The 15855-nt window shown below is 46.8% G+C and overlaps 1 protein-coding gene across 2 annotated transcripts; it reads right to left on the bottom strand.

Moving 5' to 3' along the window:
- Nucleotides 1-4474: 4474 nt before the first annotated feature.
- On the bottom strand, nt 4475-11737 carry RCAN3 (RCAN family member 3). Of its 2 annotated transcripts, none has more exons than XM_061373608.1 (5): nt 11599-11737; nt 8479-8725; nt 7486-7659; nt 6987-7158; nt 4475-6565 (listed from the first exon to the last, which is right to left on the bottom strand). In XM_061373608.1, the coding sequence occupies exons 2-5, from the start codon at nt 8671-8673 to the stop codon at nt 6357-6359; spliced, it is 750 nt and encodes a 249-aa protein (XP_061229592.1). In that variant the 5' UTR covers nt 8674-8725; nt 11599-11737; the 3' UTR covers nt 4475-6356. The 2 variants fall into 2 exon arrangements, with proteins under 2 accessions (XP_061229592.1, XP_061229591.1); XM_061373607.1 differs by having other exon boundaries at nt 8479-8722; nt 11599-11731.
- Between the last annotated feature and the right edge of the window lie 4118 nt (nt 11738-15855).

Raw genomic sequence — 15855 nt, 5'->3', positions numbered from 1 at the left:
CCAGTGACTGTCCATCAGCCCCAGTGACTGCCCATCAGCCCCAGTGACTGTCCATCAGCCCCAGTGACTGCCCATCAGCCCCAGTGACTGCCCATCAGCCCCAGTGACTGCCCATCAGCCCCAGTGACTGCCCATCAGCCCCAGTGACTGCCCATCAGCCCCAGTGACTGCCCATCAGCCCCAGTGACTGCCCATCAGCCCCAGTGACTGCCCATCAGACCCAGTGACTGCCCATCAGCCCCAGTGACTGTCCATCAGCCCCAGTGACTGTCCATCAGCCCCAGTGACTGCCCATCAGCCCCAGTGACTGTCCATCAGCCCCAGTGACTGCCCATCAGCCCCAGTGACTGCCCATCAGCCCCAGTGACTGCCCATCAGCCCCAGTGACTGTCCATCAGCCCCAGTGACTGCCCATCAGCCCCAGTGACTGTCCATCAGCCCCAGTGACTGTCCATCAGCCCCAGTGACTGCCCATCAGCCCCAGTGACTGTCCATCAGCCCCAGTGACTGCCCATCAGCCCCAGTGACTGCCCATCAGCCCCAGTGACTGCGCATCAGCCCCAGTGACTGCCCATCAGCCTCAGTGACTGCCCATCAGCCCCAGTGACTGCCCATCAGACCCAGTCACTGTCCATCAGTCCCAGTGAGTGTCCATCAGCCCCAGTGACTGTCTATCAGCCCCACTGACTGCCCATCAGCCCCAGTGACTGTCCATCAGCCCCAGTGACTGCCCATCAGCCCCAGTGACTGCGCATCAGCCCCAGTGACTGCCCATCAGCCCCAGTGACTGTCCATCAGCCCTGTTAATGTGGAAAGAGGAAAAAGTTCTGTATTTTCACCAAATTCCTGTTCTCTTTGCTGTGGAAACCGGAGCACTGGGGTCCAGGGTGAGGTGCTCTGCAGACCCCCTGTTCCATCCTCCAGGATGGAACCAGAGCAGATCCCCTGTGTCCGGATGTGGTGGGAGGCACAACTGGATCCCAAAGTGCTTGGGAGATTCCCAGCACAGCGCCGTGGGGCAGGGCCAGGAGCCTGGCACAGTATTTATGGGCTCAGCCGGAGGCCCCAGCCCTGCTCCTCAGGGAGCTGTTGGCTGCCTTGACAGCACTGGAAAGCTGCTGTAAAACCCCACTGCCATGGTTCCAGGCATTGCAGCGTGCCAGGAAAGCCACTGTCATTTATGAAGTGCCATCTCTGGTACAATGCTTGAGGAGGGGCGTGAACAGCTACAGCAGAGCTCACTAAATGCGCTCTTTCAAAGCACGTGTGGCAAAGGGGGAGAGGCTACGACTTCCTGGTGCTTGCTGGGGAAGAAGTCCCTCACCATGTCCTTAACTTACAGCCTTTATTCTGTTAGCTACAGCCATACACTGGGTTTATACTTTGGTACGTATAAAGCCCTACTGTCAACATCAGTTATGTCGTTTACAGGTCACCAGCCACCAATCCTGGTCTCATCCCATTTGTAGAGGACCAAATGGGGTACTGGGATGTCCGAGAATGATCCCAGTGAAGTCAATGAGTACCAAAGGACACCAAACTCTCAATTAAAACTACAGGTCCACTTTGCAGCCTCACAAACAAACCAGAAAGAAACAACATAAGCTAATAATGTGTCACTGAATTTATGGATCCAGCTTACACCTCCAGGTAGGCTTTGTGCTGCTCCCGGCCCATAAGGCCAGTTCATAGCATCTCTGATCAAATTTGCAGTTTGCCTGCAATTAGAAGGGTAGAGAACAGAGCAAATACACCAGAACTGTCCTGGTATGGAAACAAGGAAGAACAGACATTACTGCAGGTCCCACAACCAAGCAGAAATTCTTACTGGGTCCCAAGTTCTGTACCTGCAAAGGATGGATCTGAACTGCAGAGCTGAGGTGGCTGCCCCATGGAAGGACACATCTAAGCCCAGCTGCATCCCTCATCCCTGCTTGCTGTGTCGTGTTACTCAAACAGGACCATGGTCATCGGCTAGAGTCAAAAGGATGAAGTATAAACCCAACAGATTCTGTATGTGACACAGCACAGTAACAGCTATCCAGGAGCCCCTTTCCCCTGCCTCACCCTATCCTGCTGACATCCAGGTTTCTGCTGATACCGTAGTTGGAATTCATTTGCTTCACCAAGGAAATCAGACATCCCCATCTGCAAGCCTGAACATGCCAACACAGTTAAAATGGAAGAGACCTGGTGCAGAGGAGGATTTTAACACATTAGTTGACATTGAAAATACCGTGTGTTTTCTAGTGGGACTTGGCACAGATACAGCTGAAAGGTAAAACACAGGAACAACCAAAGCACAAGATGAAATACATACACAGCCATGTGCATGTCCATCAAGGTGGGTACCACACCACCCCACGATGTCTCTAGCCCTGATCTTCAGGTGAAGGGTACAGAGACAGCCCAACAGACACTGTGCAGGCCTCCTCAAGCTATAAGACTGATGCTGAGAGACAGCCTGTAGCCACCTCACTCAGATTTCAGCTCTGTCAATAGCTGCACCAGAAACAGTGTTTTATCTTGCTCAGAATGAAGGTGCTGAAGCACCAGTGCCTCTGGGGTGTCAGGGACCGCAGTTCACTCCCACTGACTTCGGCCTCACCACCCAGCTTGGGCTGACCTTCAGATGGAGGATGGAGAAGTCCCAGATAGATGCAGGGCAGGTGCTGTGTGAGCCACACAGGAACAAGGACTCTCAGATCCAGCCAGGTGAGTGTGTGCCTCCTGTTTGCTTGAGCAAAGGAAATAGCTCTGCATCTTTCTGCAAGGGAGCGAGGCTTGGCTGTGGTCTCTTTCCACATTCAGAGCTGGACCACGAACCCCCCAGTGAGTTCTACACATTCAGCAGAGCAAGTAAACAAAACCCGATAAGATTCCTAAGGCAAGCTTCTGTTCTGGGCTTAAAAAGGGTCAGTAACCCCAAACCAGCCAAGAATGGAAATGTAACCCTTCGGGGAATAAATTAAGCCAGAGACATTTTAAGCATGAGGTCTTTCTAGGGGGGAAGCAGCTCAGTAACAAGGTAGCAATAGAATGAGCAGCAGTAAGCAAAGGGATGCAAAACCAGGGCCCATTCATAGCTGTTACAAAAGAAAAGCAAAGTATCCCTGGCAGCTTCCTCTCCAGAGCAGGCAGGCAGCCTGCCCGAGGACAAGCCCATCCATTTGTACAGCTGCTTCCCAACAAGAATGCTTTAGAGGGATTTTACATTAAAAGGAGTGTGACCAGCAGGTCGAAGGAGGTGATCCTGCCCCTCTGCTCTGCTCTTGTGAGACCTCACCTGGAGTATTGTGTGCAGTTCTGGTGTCCTCAACATAAAAAGGACATGGAGCTGCTGGAACAAGTCCAGAGGAGGTCAAGAGCATGCTCAGGGGCTGGAGCAGCTCCTGTATGGAGACAGGCTGAGAAAGTTGGGGCTATTCAGCCTGGAGAAGATAAGCTACATGGAGACCTCAGAGCAGCTTCCAGTATCTGAAGGGGGCTACAAGGATGCTGGAGAGGGGCTTTTCATTAGGGACTGTAGTGACAGGAGAAGGGGTGATGGGTTAAAACTTAAACAGGGGAAGTTTAGATTGGATATAAGGAGGAAATTCTTTCCTGTGAGGGTGGTGAGGCACTGGAATGGGTTGCCCAGGGAGGTTGTGAATGCTTTATCCCTGGCAGTGTTCAAGGCAGATTGGACAGAGCCTTGGGTGACCTGGTTTAGTGTGAGGTGTCCCTGCCCATGGCAGGGGGGTTGGAACTTGATGATCTTAAGGTCCTTTCCAGCCCTAACTGTTCTATGATTCTAATTTACGGTGTTTATTTATGCCAAGTGCAAGCTCAGCAAGGGCTGACTGGTGCCTCTGTGCAAGCGTGCTCCTAAAACCAGCAGGTTAACAGCAGGTCAGGGGCTATGAGAAAAGGTCCCGATGGTTGCTACCCAATCATCCCATGGAGTAAAGAAAGCCAACCTGAGCGTCATTCATCTCATGAGGAAGGCTTTGTCATCCTGGAGACGACAGAGTGTGAAAGCAGAGCAGAATCACTTCTGATATGGGTCGATGGCCAAATTACAGCTCCCTCCCTGTGAGGCCTCTGCTTTTCCTCCTTGCCCACCCCATCAGTATTTGCAGGGAGCATCCACCTAATTCCCTCCTGTGAATGCCTCCAGCTCCAGCTCTGCCAAAGTCTCCCGTTGTATCTGCACAATGGGCCCCTCACCTGCACCATGGAAACCAGGCACAGCTTCCATACAGGAAAGGAATGGGGTTTTGTAGTATTTTAAACAATTCACTTGTATCACACCAGTGTGTGAGGAGAGGAGCACGCAGCCCCCCCTCTGCTGGCCGGCACAGAGAATGCTGCTCAAATCTGCCTGTGGAAGAGAGGCAGAACAAGCAGCTGATGTCTTACGATTCTGATCAATACCATTATTGACTCCGATACCAAACTTGGTCCAATACGAAATACACCTCAAAACCAGATGTGAATGGCACTGCATTGTTTTTATTGTAAGTGTCCTTACACGGTGAAAGATGTTGGAATGTAAGTTGTTACACATCTCACACAAGATACATTGACAACATCGCTGGCTTGATTTGCCTTACAAAACTGTTTCTGAAGGGTTTCCACTTATTCCTACTCACAGCAACTTCTACAACGGGGTAGAAATTAAACAACTAACAAAATACAAACAACCACAGAAAACCCAGATGGACTTCTGGAACCTTAGAAATACACAAGCCTGATGGACAATGCAAGTTTTTTGGTTGGATTTGGGGTGGTTTTTTTTTAAGTAACATGGAACAGTGAGACAGAGGAGTTGTACTCTGAGTGACTTTAATACCTGAAGATACACATAAATACCATGCCTACGGAGGCAAGATGAGCAAGACCCATTTTCCTACCTTTTTAATATCTACTATTCCTGCCTCTGGCATGAGGACCTGCCTGCAGGATCCCATTTTACAGCTGGAAGCTGGTGGCAGGAATGGAACATGAGCCGGCACAATACAAAGTTGAAAACTCCCAGCCCATGCATATCCCTGACCATTGCTTTTCCTCTCCACCACCAATCAAGTGACAACAAAGTCAATAAGCACATCATGTAGACTTGAAACACACCACAATGAATTTGAAAAGGGCCGATTTGTGAATGATTTCTCTCTATATGAACATCAGCAGCCTGGTTTATTCACAAATGACTTTATTCATATTTAAATAGAAAAAAGAATCTGTCTAGACTAAAAAAGGTTGGTTATAAAATAGCATAAAGCATAGGAGCCCGTGTCATTATACTGAGGCCTATCTTCCTCCTACTAAAACACAACATCACAAAATTAAAGATCTGTATTTAAAAGATGCACCCTGGTCTCAAAACAGAGGCAGATGCTCTGTCAGACAGACAGGATGCCACACAGAAAACGCCTGAATGAAAAACAGCAAACGAGGGCAGAAACTGCATAAAAACTGGCTAAGCCAGGCAACTGATTGTCTGAAACCATACAAAACAGACGGAAAACGTTTAGGACAAGTTAAAAAACTAACCCTAGGTGTTTTATTTCCTAACTGAGTCACAACACAACAGTCACTGGATTTACTTATAAATGTAGGCCACCTCTAGGACTGTGGAGAACAAATGTTACCGTGTCTTCAGAGAGGATCAGACAACACATTCAGCAGCTGGATCCACATTTCTCTCCATTTCATCGCCATTCACTCCTCAGATGTCAGTGCAAACCATCGTACCTGGCAGCAGCAGCAGCACTGGCGATACTTCCCACCCAGCTGTGCTTCTGCCTCCCATATTCTTCTCTGTGTAGTTAGCAAAACTACTTGAATTTATTTCCATACGTGTATTTGTGCCTCATGTCAAATTTAAAACACATACTTGGCATTTCTGAGAAAGGCAAAGATTAATCTCCACCTCAGATTACTAGCTGAATAGGAATTTAGGACAAAAGAGTACGTTTCATCTGCATTTAACACTATATCGACTGGAAGCTGTTGTACCAGTACAGAGCAGAACTTCCTTGAATCCAATTGTGACAGTAAGATAGATATTTTCAGCACTTGGTACATCACACCATACAATATAAAGAAAAGGCTAACATCTTAAAAACAAAACAACACACAACCAGACTTCCTATTTTTCACTATTTCAAGTCAGGTGGATTTGCTACAGTTGGGGGACTAGTCCCTAAAATTAAAGTGCTTGTCAGAGCATTGGCATCCAAAATCTTGAACATGAGATACAACTACAAGTAAAATCTGGTGTCGCTATACATAACATATAGCAGCAGCACAGACATCAACACATGTACTCAGTAAGTGTCTGATTTTTGATACTACCTTGAGCATCACACAGTTTAACAGTGCATAGTACCCCCTACCTCCAGAGTACAATCAAATGCTTTAGGTTCACTCAGTATTGTTGCAGGTGGCTCTGGACGCCTTGTCTGCATGATCTTCTGTTTGGGATTCTTAATTTCATCTTCCTCTTCCGTCTCACTTTCACAGACATGGACAACTACACTGGGAGTTGATTCTGTTCCTGCATGAAGCTCGTACTTTTCCCCTGAAGCGCAGCAAACAAAAATCATGCTAAGAAAATCCCCAAGGAAAAGCCCTAAGCCATTTTATCCCCCAAAGTCCTTAGTATTTGCAGTAACATGCCCAAATACTCATTTATTCCCATCTCATCTTTTATTTGCTCAACTTCACCAGACTTGTTAAATGTTTCATTCTTCTTGTTTGTTATTTAACATTGAGACCATGACAAAATTCAACACATGGATGCGATGGAGCTGGTACCACACAACCTGGTCCTGTGCTGTACTTTCAATCCATTAATGAATTAAGGGAAAAAAAAAGTGATGGATAATTTTATTCAAGTAAGAACATCACGAGAGACCCAGTTTCTTCTCACAGTAAAGAAACTCCCTTGATCACTATTTTTGAAGTTAAGTAATACAACAAAAGCAGGTAAATATTCCTACCTGGTCCCAGCTTGGAGACAGCACAAAGCAAGTCATAGTTTATCAGGGGAGTTGCATCTTCACTCTGTTTCCATCCAACTGGTGGAGATGCAGGTGGGGATATCAGGAACTGTTTAACAGGTTGTGGAGGAAGGAGGTAGGACTTGTCACCTATTTCACTGGATACCTGTACCTGAAGACAAAAGCCAGGGGATAAGGCATAGGATGACAAAAGCTGCTAATCTCAAAGAACATGCTTGCAAAGCGCCTATTATAAAGAGATCATTGGACCCACTTATCTTCTTTCAGCACATTTCTGTTTATCTATGGGAGACAGGGGTTTGTGTGACTGCTACACACCAAGTACAACCCTGTAAGCAAATCTATCCCCTAAAGCAATGAAAGTAACACATCTCAGTGCAGAGATAACTTCAGATACTTATCACATATAAAATTCATGGGAAAACATGGAATAAAGAAGAAACAGGGACACATGCAACATCTTGGTGTTCCACAATACCTGTGCAAAGTACAGCTTCAGCTTTTTCCCACTGAAGTCTGTTTCATGCAGCTCTATCCGTGCTCTTGCAGCTGCCTCTGGGTTGCTGAAGTTTATCCTTACTCTTCTAAAGCTTTTAAACAACTGGAATGTAACTTGATTATCGTAGACTGTGAAAAGTGCTTCAAATCGTTCCTAGAGATGAAGTACAAAGATTCTCCAAACACAAAATGAACATTTTCACTCAATGAAAACACATTTTCCTTTCACTTTCTTCTCCCAAATCCCATTCATTTCTTCATTCACCTAAACCTGCACATTCCACGCTTCCCTCAGTTACCCCGACTTGCAAACCTGCATCCAGGGTAGCACTGCTTTCTCTCCCTATTTAAACCTAAATTGATGTGAAGGAGCCTGTGAAACTCTCCGAACACAAGCTGACACCTAGCGAAGGCTCCGCAGAAGTGCAGATGCCAACAAAACCACTGGTACTTGGACAGTAAGGGCTGGAACTGAAGCCGCAGAGCAAAGCCTTCCTGTCGATCCCTCCTGCTTTCTCTCACTTATACAGTGTACATAATTATCCCTGATGCTCTTGGAAACAATGGGAAAGTACAGATTTGACTGACTACAGATGCTAGCAGGCCAGAGATTTTCATTTCTAAGGCCATTTAAGGTGTTGAGGTCACAACAGACATCCTGCAGGTTCTGAATGCTTTTAACAGAATCCCTGCCTTGAAAGAAAAAGCAAACAAAAATTCAAATTTGCTTTTAGATTTTATTCAAATCTGCCCTTGGATAAAGGGGGGGGAATCAGAAGAGCTTTTCATGGGAGAAGCACTGTGTATCTATTAACAATTGCAAATGCCAGCAAAGTTCAGTATGATCTGCTCTTTGTAATACATTCCCATCTGAGCTTACCAAGTAAATACTCTGGGTTGTTTTTTCTACCCCAATTATAATATGCATTGAAAATCCAGACATGAATGTTCAACAGCTGTATCTATACCTTACCTTTTCTTCCTGTACCTCAAACACAGCTTCATGAACACTGCAAGCAAAGAGTGAGGTAGGCAAGTCACTTAAATCCATCATCTCTTCCAAATCATCTTCATTTTCCCCAAAAATCATCTGTTCTTCCTCCTCTTGGTCGCTGCTATAGAGGTCTGACTGTCTGTCACTCCAGGACTTCATAGTATCTCTGAGCATCCTTCACTCAAAGCAACTCTTCTTTATGTTCCAGGTTTCTAATAGGGGTCTGCTATTTCAAAACACAAACCCAAACCAGAATGTGAAGAGCAATAGAAAACACTCTCTAAGACACCAACTTAGAGACATAAAGAATGCATGGGGGGGGACAGGACACAACTGACTCCCAGTTCTTCCTTCTTCTGCCAAATTTGGTTAAAGTAATTCAGGGAATTAAAATGAAGCTCAAAGTTCCAGCATGAGGAGGGGTTAGGACTCTGCAAATGCTATTGTGCATTTTGAAACAAAGACATCATGTTATTTCTACCTCTGGTAGAACAGAACAGGGCAATTTTCTACATGAAAAGGTGACAATGTACAAAAACCGGAGCAGTAAAAGGCAAGAATGACAGCCAGGTACACAATACAGTTACAAGGTCTTTGCCAAATCAGCTCAGGAACTGGAGAGGGATCAATAACAAGCAACTGAAATGTTTGCAAACAAATGCTAGGAGCTCAGATATCCTGAGATACCCCATGCTGTGGGAGAGAATGGGGAGAAAAAAGAAAGGGAAAAAAGGCAACAACAACAAGTCAAGATCTAGCTTCTTTTATAATTTAATTTATATAACATTAAACGACTCAAGTAACCTGTGAAGCAGAGAGAGATTAAGTGATGGCTGCAAGGTTACTGATTTTCATAGTGCATGAAGTGGGCTACAGACAGGAGTGAAACTGTCTTGTCAGCATCTTAACATTAAAGAAATTAAACCTGCAGTCCCCACATTTCACCCAGATCCATATGAAACAGGCAACTGACAACTGCCACTGCTGACCCGTGTATCCTGCCCTTAAAATGCACTAGGTTAAAGCAGAGCACCGAGGCAGGAATGCTCAGAAACAGCACTGAGACATGAGGCAACAGCCCTGGTGACCCTCTTTAGGCCTGTCTCTGCTCACTACAAAAGATCTTCCCTGTAAACCTTTTACAGAGTAAACACCCCTGATATGAGGAAAATACTGCTTTTTGATGTAAGGAAAATACTGCTTTTTGATATGAGGCAAATACTGCCTTTTGCTCAACAGCAATTAGTGGTATGACAAAACATCAAACCCTGCATCAAGATGCATTATTGCACAGATGAGATGCTCTGCAGATTTGTAAGGAAGTTTAAGAATCCTAATGGAAAACACACAAACAGGTCTAGGCACAAAACATTCAGCTCTGCACACAGCAAACAGCTTCACTGGCTTCAGGTTTCGTTATACATGAGTTCATGTAATATTAAATACAGCAACAAAACGTTTCACTGGAAGGTATTTTCTGCTCTCTAAAAAGGCAGTGGCTCTCAAATGATGTGTGTAAACGATGCTGGGGAGCTGGGGCAGCTCAAACCTCCCCAAGGCCATGAAGAAGATCACATTTTTTCTCAACTAGTAGCAAAAATTGAATTACCATCTCGTTCCTTTAGAGAACAAGAGTAGAAACTCGTACACTATTACCCTGCAGAACGTGATGCAGTTATTCCCTTGAATTCCTGCAACCAGTCTGCAGGGAAAGCAATTCAATAGGAGCAATCTTAGTCAAAGTTAAGGAAACCTTTCATCAAGATAAACAGTTCTGTGTCATTTCTTGCTAATATACAAGCACAATCTGAAAAGCTGCTCTGGAAAGCATGGACTACAAAAGCTACTTCAATTATGTATTGAAAAGAAGAATACATCACAGTTATATTTTTTCTTTAATCCTAAAACTACGTGGTTAATTCTGTTTTATTACTTGTTTTTCTGGCCTCATCCAAATCGGCATCACAACACTGAGCAAGGCAAAAACATCCCTGAAATCAGGGTGAGAAAGATAAGCCTGATGTCTGGATGTCAATTAAGAATTACTATTAGAACAGCACTGTGGGAAGTGAGATACTAACAATTAGGTAGAACTATTTCATTGTTCAATGATTAGAAAACATCAAAATCAGAGGGAGAAATACTGCAGGTATTTGTCCACTGGAGCGATTATTAGTGCAACAGCCAAGCTGCTCTGCTTCCCTTTCCCCTAGGCAAGAAGGGAATTACTTCACTTACCTCCTTGGAAAGGTGAGAAGTCCCTGTTTGTGTCTGATATGAAAATACAAGCGCTAGCTGTTTACTGCAATCAGCTCATTACTGCAGTAATATTAAGTGTGAAAACCAATTCAAAATGATAAGCAAATTGCGTAGACAACAGACAATACCCTTCTAAATTTGGAAAGGCCATACACAACAGGACTAGAAAGAATCCAAGAACTAAAGCCACTTGGGTAAGGCCTTTAAGTCCTTTCTTCCGTGAGTTAACACCTGCATATCCCTTACACAGCAGCCGACAGGTACCTCTGGAACAAACAAACTTCACACAAAGCTAGGATCTGCCGAAATTTAAGCGAACCGGAGCTGCAGCTTCTGCCACCGGGAGCTCCGGCTCCATCGGCACAGGCAGCTGTGAGCTGCCACCGCATCCCACCGACAACCGGGTCGCTCCCCGAAACCCCCCCAGTACCAGAGCCAAGAACCGGCAATTCCTGCACAGCCACAAACCCGCCCTGAGGAGCCCAAGTGCCGGGGCTCAGCGCTGCCACCCCGCAGCGGACGGGGCTACCCGCGAGCGGCCCTGGGCAGGCGACGGGCACGGACCCGCACTGAGACTCACGGGCGATGGAGGCAAAGACCCCCCGGGGCTGTCCCTTGAGCGGGCGGACCCGTGTGCCCTCCGCCTGCCCCACCGAGCGGAACACGGGCAGCGGCGGCACCGCGGGACGGGCCCGGCCAGGCCTCGCCGCTCCCGCACCGACCCTCCCGGGAGGCGGCGCCGGGCGGTACTCAGCGAACCGGGGCCGGGCCGGGCCGGGCCGGGTCCCCCCGGAGAAAGGACGGCGGCGGCGGCGGGGCGCGGGGGCACGCGGCTCTCACCGTGCTCCTCGGCGGGATCCCGGCGGGGGGCGGCGGCGGGAGCGCGCACTCCCCGCCGGTGGCCGCGCGCGCGGGAACCGGCTGCGAGAGGGGAGCGTCGGGAACGCGCCTGCGGGAGCCGAGGCGGGAGGGGGGTGTGCGTGTGTGGTGTCGGTGACCCGGATGGAGCGGGCTGCTCCACGCATGCGCCGGTCCCTTCCCGCGCGGGGGGCAGCGGTCGCCGTGTCCGTACCCGCGGCCGGTTCAGGCCCATCCGCCCCGCGGGGCTCTCCTCAGCGATGGCCTCGCAGTCGCTCCGGGGAGAGAAGCGGCGTTCACACGGACCGAGCCTCGGCGGGGCGGGGGGCTGCGTGCTTGGCCCGGAGGAGCGGCTCCCCACGCTTAGGGAGATCAGGTTGCCCTGGGAACGGCGTCTGACGGAGAGGGCAGAGCCCGATGTGGAGGACAGAGGCCTTGTCATATCCCTGATTAACAGCCTCGAAACGCGCGTTGGGAGCTGGCAGGAGCGTCCCGGCAGGACCGGGGGGGACCGGAAAGGCTGAAGCCAGAGAGGAGGGCGCGGGACTGACCCGGGGAGCGCGGGTGCCGCGCTGCGGGGCCTCCCACCAGGGGACTGGGGCTGCGAAAGGCCTGTGCGTGGTGAATGGGCTTCGCTTTGCAGTTGGCCCCGGCTGGGGACGCGCTCGGATGGAACAGTGAGAGCTTGTGTCTCTCAGTAAATCATGGCTTAATCTATCGATGATCCTAGACAGTGGGCGTCTGAGCTGTGTGGTAAATGAATGCTCATGTACATTTTACATCTGAAGACAACACAAACAAACTTTCTTTTTTTTGGTTGTATTCCATTTTCCACAAAAAGCATGCAGAACTCATGAATTTCACCCACACAAATACTTAGCAGCTTTGTCCTCACTTGGAAAGCCTGAAGACAGGCAGGATTTTTGACATCAATACTGAAACTTCTAAAGCTGAGGTACCGAAAAAAGGCAGACAGTAATGACAAGCACTTCACCGGGTTTGTAGTTAGTTCGTCCACAGTGCAGACCTTTAAGACAACTTCTAAGAGCACCACAGAATTCACTTCTGGAAAGGTAAGGTCAGCCTCACTTGTCCAGACAAGGGATTCAGCAGTTTAGATGCAGTGCTAATTTAGGCAGTAGTTGATTAGTCACAAATAGCCTTTCCTTGCTGCAATCACATGCTTTATTAATTCAATACCATGTTCTGCCTGCCTGGCCAGCAATATATTCTGTTTTAATACCACAAATTGCCAACATGTGTGTCCTTTTCAGGGGCATGTTAAGTACACTCTCTTTTGTAATGACACCTCATTGTAATGCTCCCGACATCTGGCTTGATTGCCACCTCTTTATATTAGCAGTTGACTCAGTTGTCTGACACCACACAGCAACCCTTAAGCAATGTATGTTAACAAAGTATTACCACATTTATCCAAGACTCTGGGGCTCAGGCATGCACTAGTCAGTGTTTTAATTCTCGTGTCCAGGGATTTCTCTGAGGAGCAGCTTTAGCACCAAAGCAGATAAGGCTGCTCTTTTTTTCTTTCCATTTGTGGTTTGGGACCCCAAGGGATACATTTAATTAAGAGTATCCTGAGGGTTATCTTCTGCTTATTCCCCTGGACTAAAACCCATATGGTGAGCATTAAATTAGGTTGCAAGCATTCAATTAAGCTACACTGCCAGTATTCTAAATTTATGAGTGTCTGTCTCTTAATGGCATTAAGAAATGCCCTTAAACCGTCTGTTCCTGCAATCACAACATGCTCTCCTGTAGCTGAAGGATGACATCTGCAGCTCAGCATTCCCACCCAGTATTAGAGGTCCTTCCTCCCTGTTGTCTCAGTTTCGGTACTGAGCTGGTAGGCATGCACAAAATCATGAGTCACACCACCAATAATACAATGCTTTTGTGATCTGACCAATCCTCTGTCCCCCCCCCTCCTCTAGGCCATACTCGTATCACAGTTTCAAGCTCTCCTCTGAAATCATGAACACTTAGATATCTTTAAAGCCCTGTAAAACTAAGATAGGCAAGCAAATTGGATGATTCCTAAAGCTGACACCAAATACTTGAAGACTCATGTAGAATTGTGTGCATTAGTAATGCTGCAGCCCCAAACCTGAACTGTAGCAATCCTCATTTCACTTGCAGGTATCATGTTAGGAAAAAACCCAGCTCTCTAAATCCACACAGTATTTAAAGTAGTAAGCTAAATTCTGTCTTCTCTCAAGACATTTATGTTCATTAAAGCTGTATCAAGAACATGGAACAGGACAGAATTGTACAGGTTTTACCACAATGTTTTATTAAGTTTCATTTCCAAAGGTCTTGCCTAAAAGACAAATAGAATTAAACAGTCATGCAACCCTGCTTGTGAAAAAATAAGCAGTTTTCCTTATAGTGCAATACTGAACAGCTTGATTTTTTATTTCTTTTTTACCCATTTTAATCTGAACAAGAGAACATTGTAGGCAGATCATTTTGTACATTCAGCCAACACAGGAGCTGTATTCCACAGCATTAAGTTACATGTAAGATATACACTGAGAATGTATTAAGTGCTCTGGTGCACACAGTGTGGAGGCAACGGATGTCAGTTCACATTCAATAAAGCAGCCAAGACAGGGAGAGTCAAGGAGTTACTCCACGAAGTTAGAGAAGGAGACAGCAGCCTGTGGATTTCCATGCATGCTTTTGCAGCTCTCCATGCTGAAAATCAGCACCCATTTGCAAATGGAAGTGCTCTGCTGGGACGGTGCCCTGCCTCTGTTGATCAGCCCTGGGTAAACTGAAGCTTTGACACTACATGAATGTTACAGTGTGCTCTACACCAGCAGATCATTTTTCACTCTGCAAGGACTAGAATGTGGCATGGGGCTCCTCTCCTTTAAATCTTCATGTGCTGTTTAGTTCTGCTTGCTGCAGTCCCAGGTATGGCCGCTGTCATCTCAGAACACTCTCTAAAAAGTATAGACCTGAGGGTACAAATAGCTTCCTGTTTTCAGCCTGTAATGTCTGAACTAGAAGGGAGGCATGGAGTTTCTCTCAACCCTGAGCTACATCCTCCCACTGGTAGACCACGAAGTCCTACAGTCAAGCTCAAACAGGCTTCTAGGAGCCCTGTCCATGCAAGCAGGGGCTCTGCATCAGAGCAGCTCTCCACCCCTGGCACAGCATCCTGTGTCTGTCTCTTACCATGTTGGGTCCTAAGATTAGGAGAAAACCCTAACCAGCAGTTTCCAGGCTGCAGAGGCTGCACAGCAGTCAACTGCACTTTTTAAATCCTACTGAGAAACCAAGAGCTGGGAAAACCAACATCCTGTTTCACACAGGATCATCTTAACCATAGAAGTCAACAGCAAAACATTTAGGCTGTTCTGATTAATCATTTTATAGCACAGCCACCTCTGTAATAATGCAACAGAGAAAATATTGCCATGTAAAAAGCAGAGTTTGCAGCTATGTGTGGTTTAGCACAGCTTGTTTTAAAACAACATTCTTCTGTGGTTTCAGAACTAATAGACCAGAACAACTACTACTTCATTGATTAAAAGGGAAGAGATAAGAAAAGGCACCATTCTTGTACCCTTCCCATGTAGCCTCCCCTGTACTACGTTTTATGTTGTTCATGAACAAAAGCTGCACATAAATTCACGATTGATTTCTGGGGATACAAAGCCAAAGGCAGTAAATCAGTGTCACTGCAACTCCAACAAGATGAATGCTCTGGCACTATTAGCCCATTAACATCGTTATGATACTTAAACACAAAAGATATTGAGGGGAAAAGAAAAGCTGTTGTTTCTTGAGGTTTCATAAACTATAGTGTACGGATGCCATTGATAACATCAGGACTGTCAGACATCCAAGCTGGTGAAGAAACTCCACACAGGTACACAGACAGCAGTGGGGCATCTGCTGTTTGCAGGGGGGTGAAGGCTGCAATTTTTCTAAGCTGCACAAAAATGCTAACGCAATCTCAAGTATTTCGAGACTGAACTGCAGAGCTGCAAGGCAAACACACAAAAGAGCAATTCTGTTGTCATATACAACAGCAAGAATCTGGAGTAACTATATAAAGTCAGTGGAGTTCTTGGGAATTTTTAGTAGTGGAAACCACAGACTGGCCATGACTCAAATACATAAATGCAGAAAGCCACTGCTGCAAGTCCAAGATCCTTCCAACCCCCTGGTACCAGAGTAACCACTTAAAAATGCACTGAACACAAGCAC

The sequence above is a fragment of the Neopsephotus bourkii genome, unplaced genomic scaffold, assembly GCF_033783945.1.
Source record: "Neopsephotus bourkii isolate Nb327-2 ecotype Australia unplaced genomic scaffold, CSIRO-AGI_Nbou_v1 NB_1632, whole genome shotgun sequence".
Classification (NCBI taxonomy): domain Eukaryota; kingdom Metazoa; phylum Chordata; class Aves; order Psittaciformes; family Psittacidae; genus Neopsephotus; species Neopsephotus bourkii.
The sequence above is the reverse complement of the archived record's forward strand: the minus strand, read 5'-3'. Positions and strand labels throughout refer to the sequence as shown.

What these genes read in the sequence shown, in the direction of transcription:
- RCAN3 (XM_061373608.1), bottom strand. Translation starts at nt 8,673, where the DNA reads ATGCTCAGAGATACTATGAAGTCCTGGAGTGACAGACAGTCAGACCTC. An exon ending in TTGAGGTACAGGAAGAAAAG is followed by an intron (nt 7,660 to 8,478) that starts GTAAGGTATAGA and finishes CTTCATCTCTAG; the next exon opens with GAACGATTTGAAGCACTTTT. An exon ending in TGAAGCTGTACTTTGCACAG is followed by an intron (nt 7,159 to 7,485) that starts GTATTGTGGAAC and finishes TTTTGTCTTCAG; the next exon opens with GTACAGGTATCCAGTGAAAT.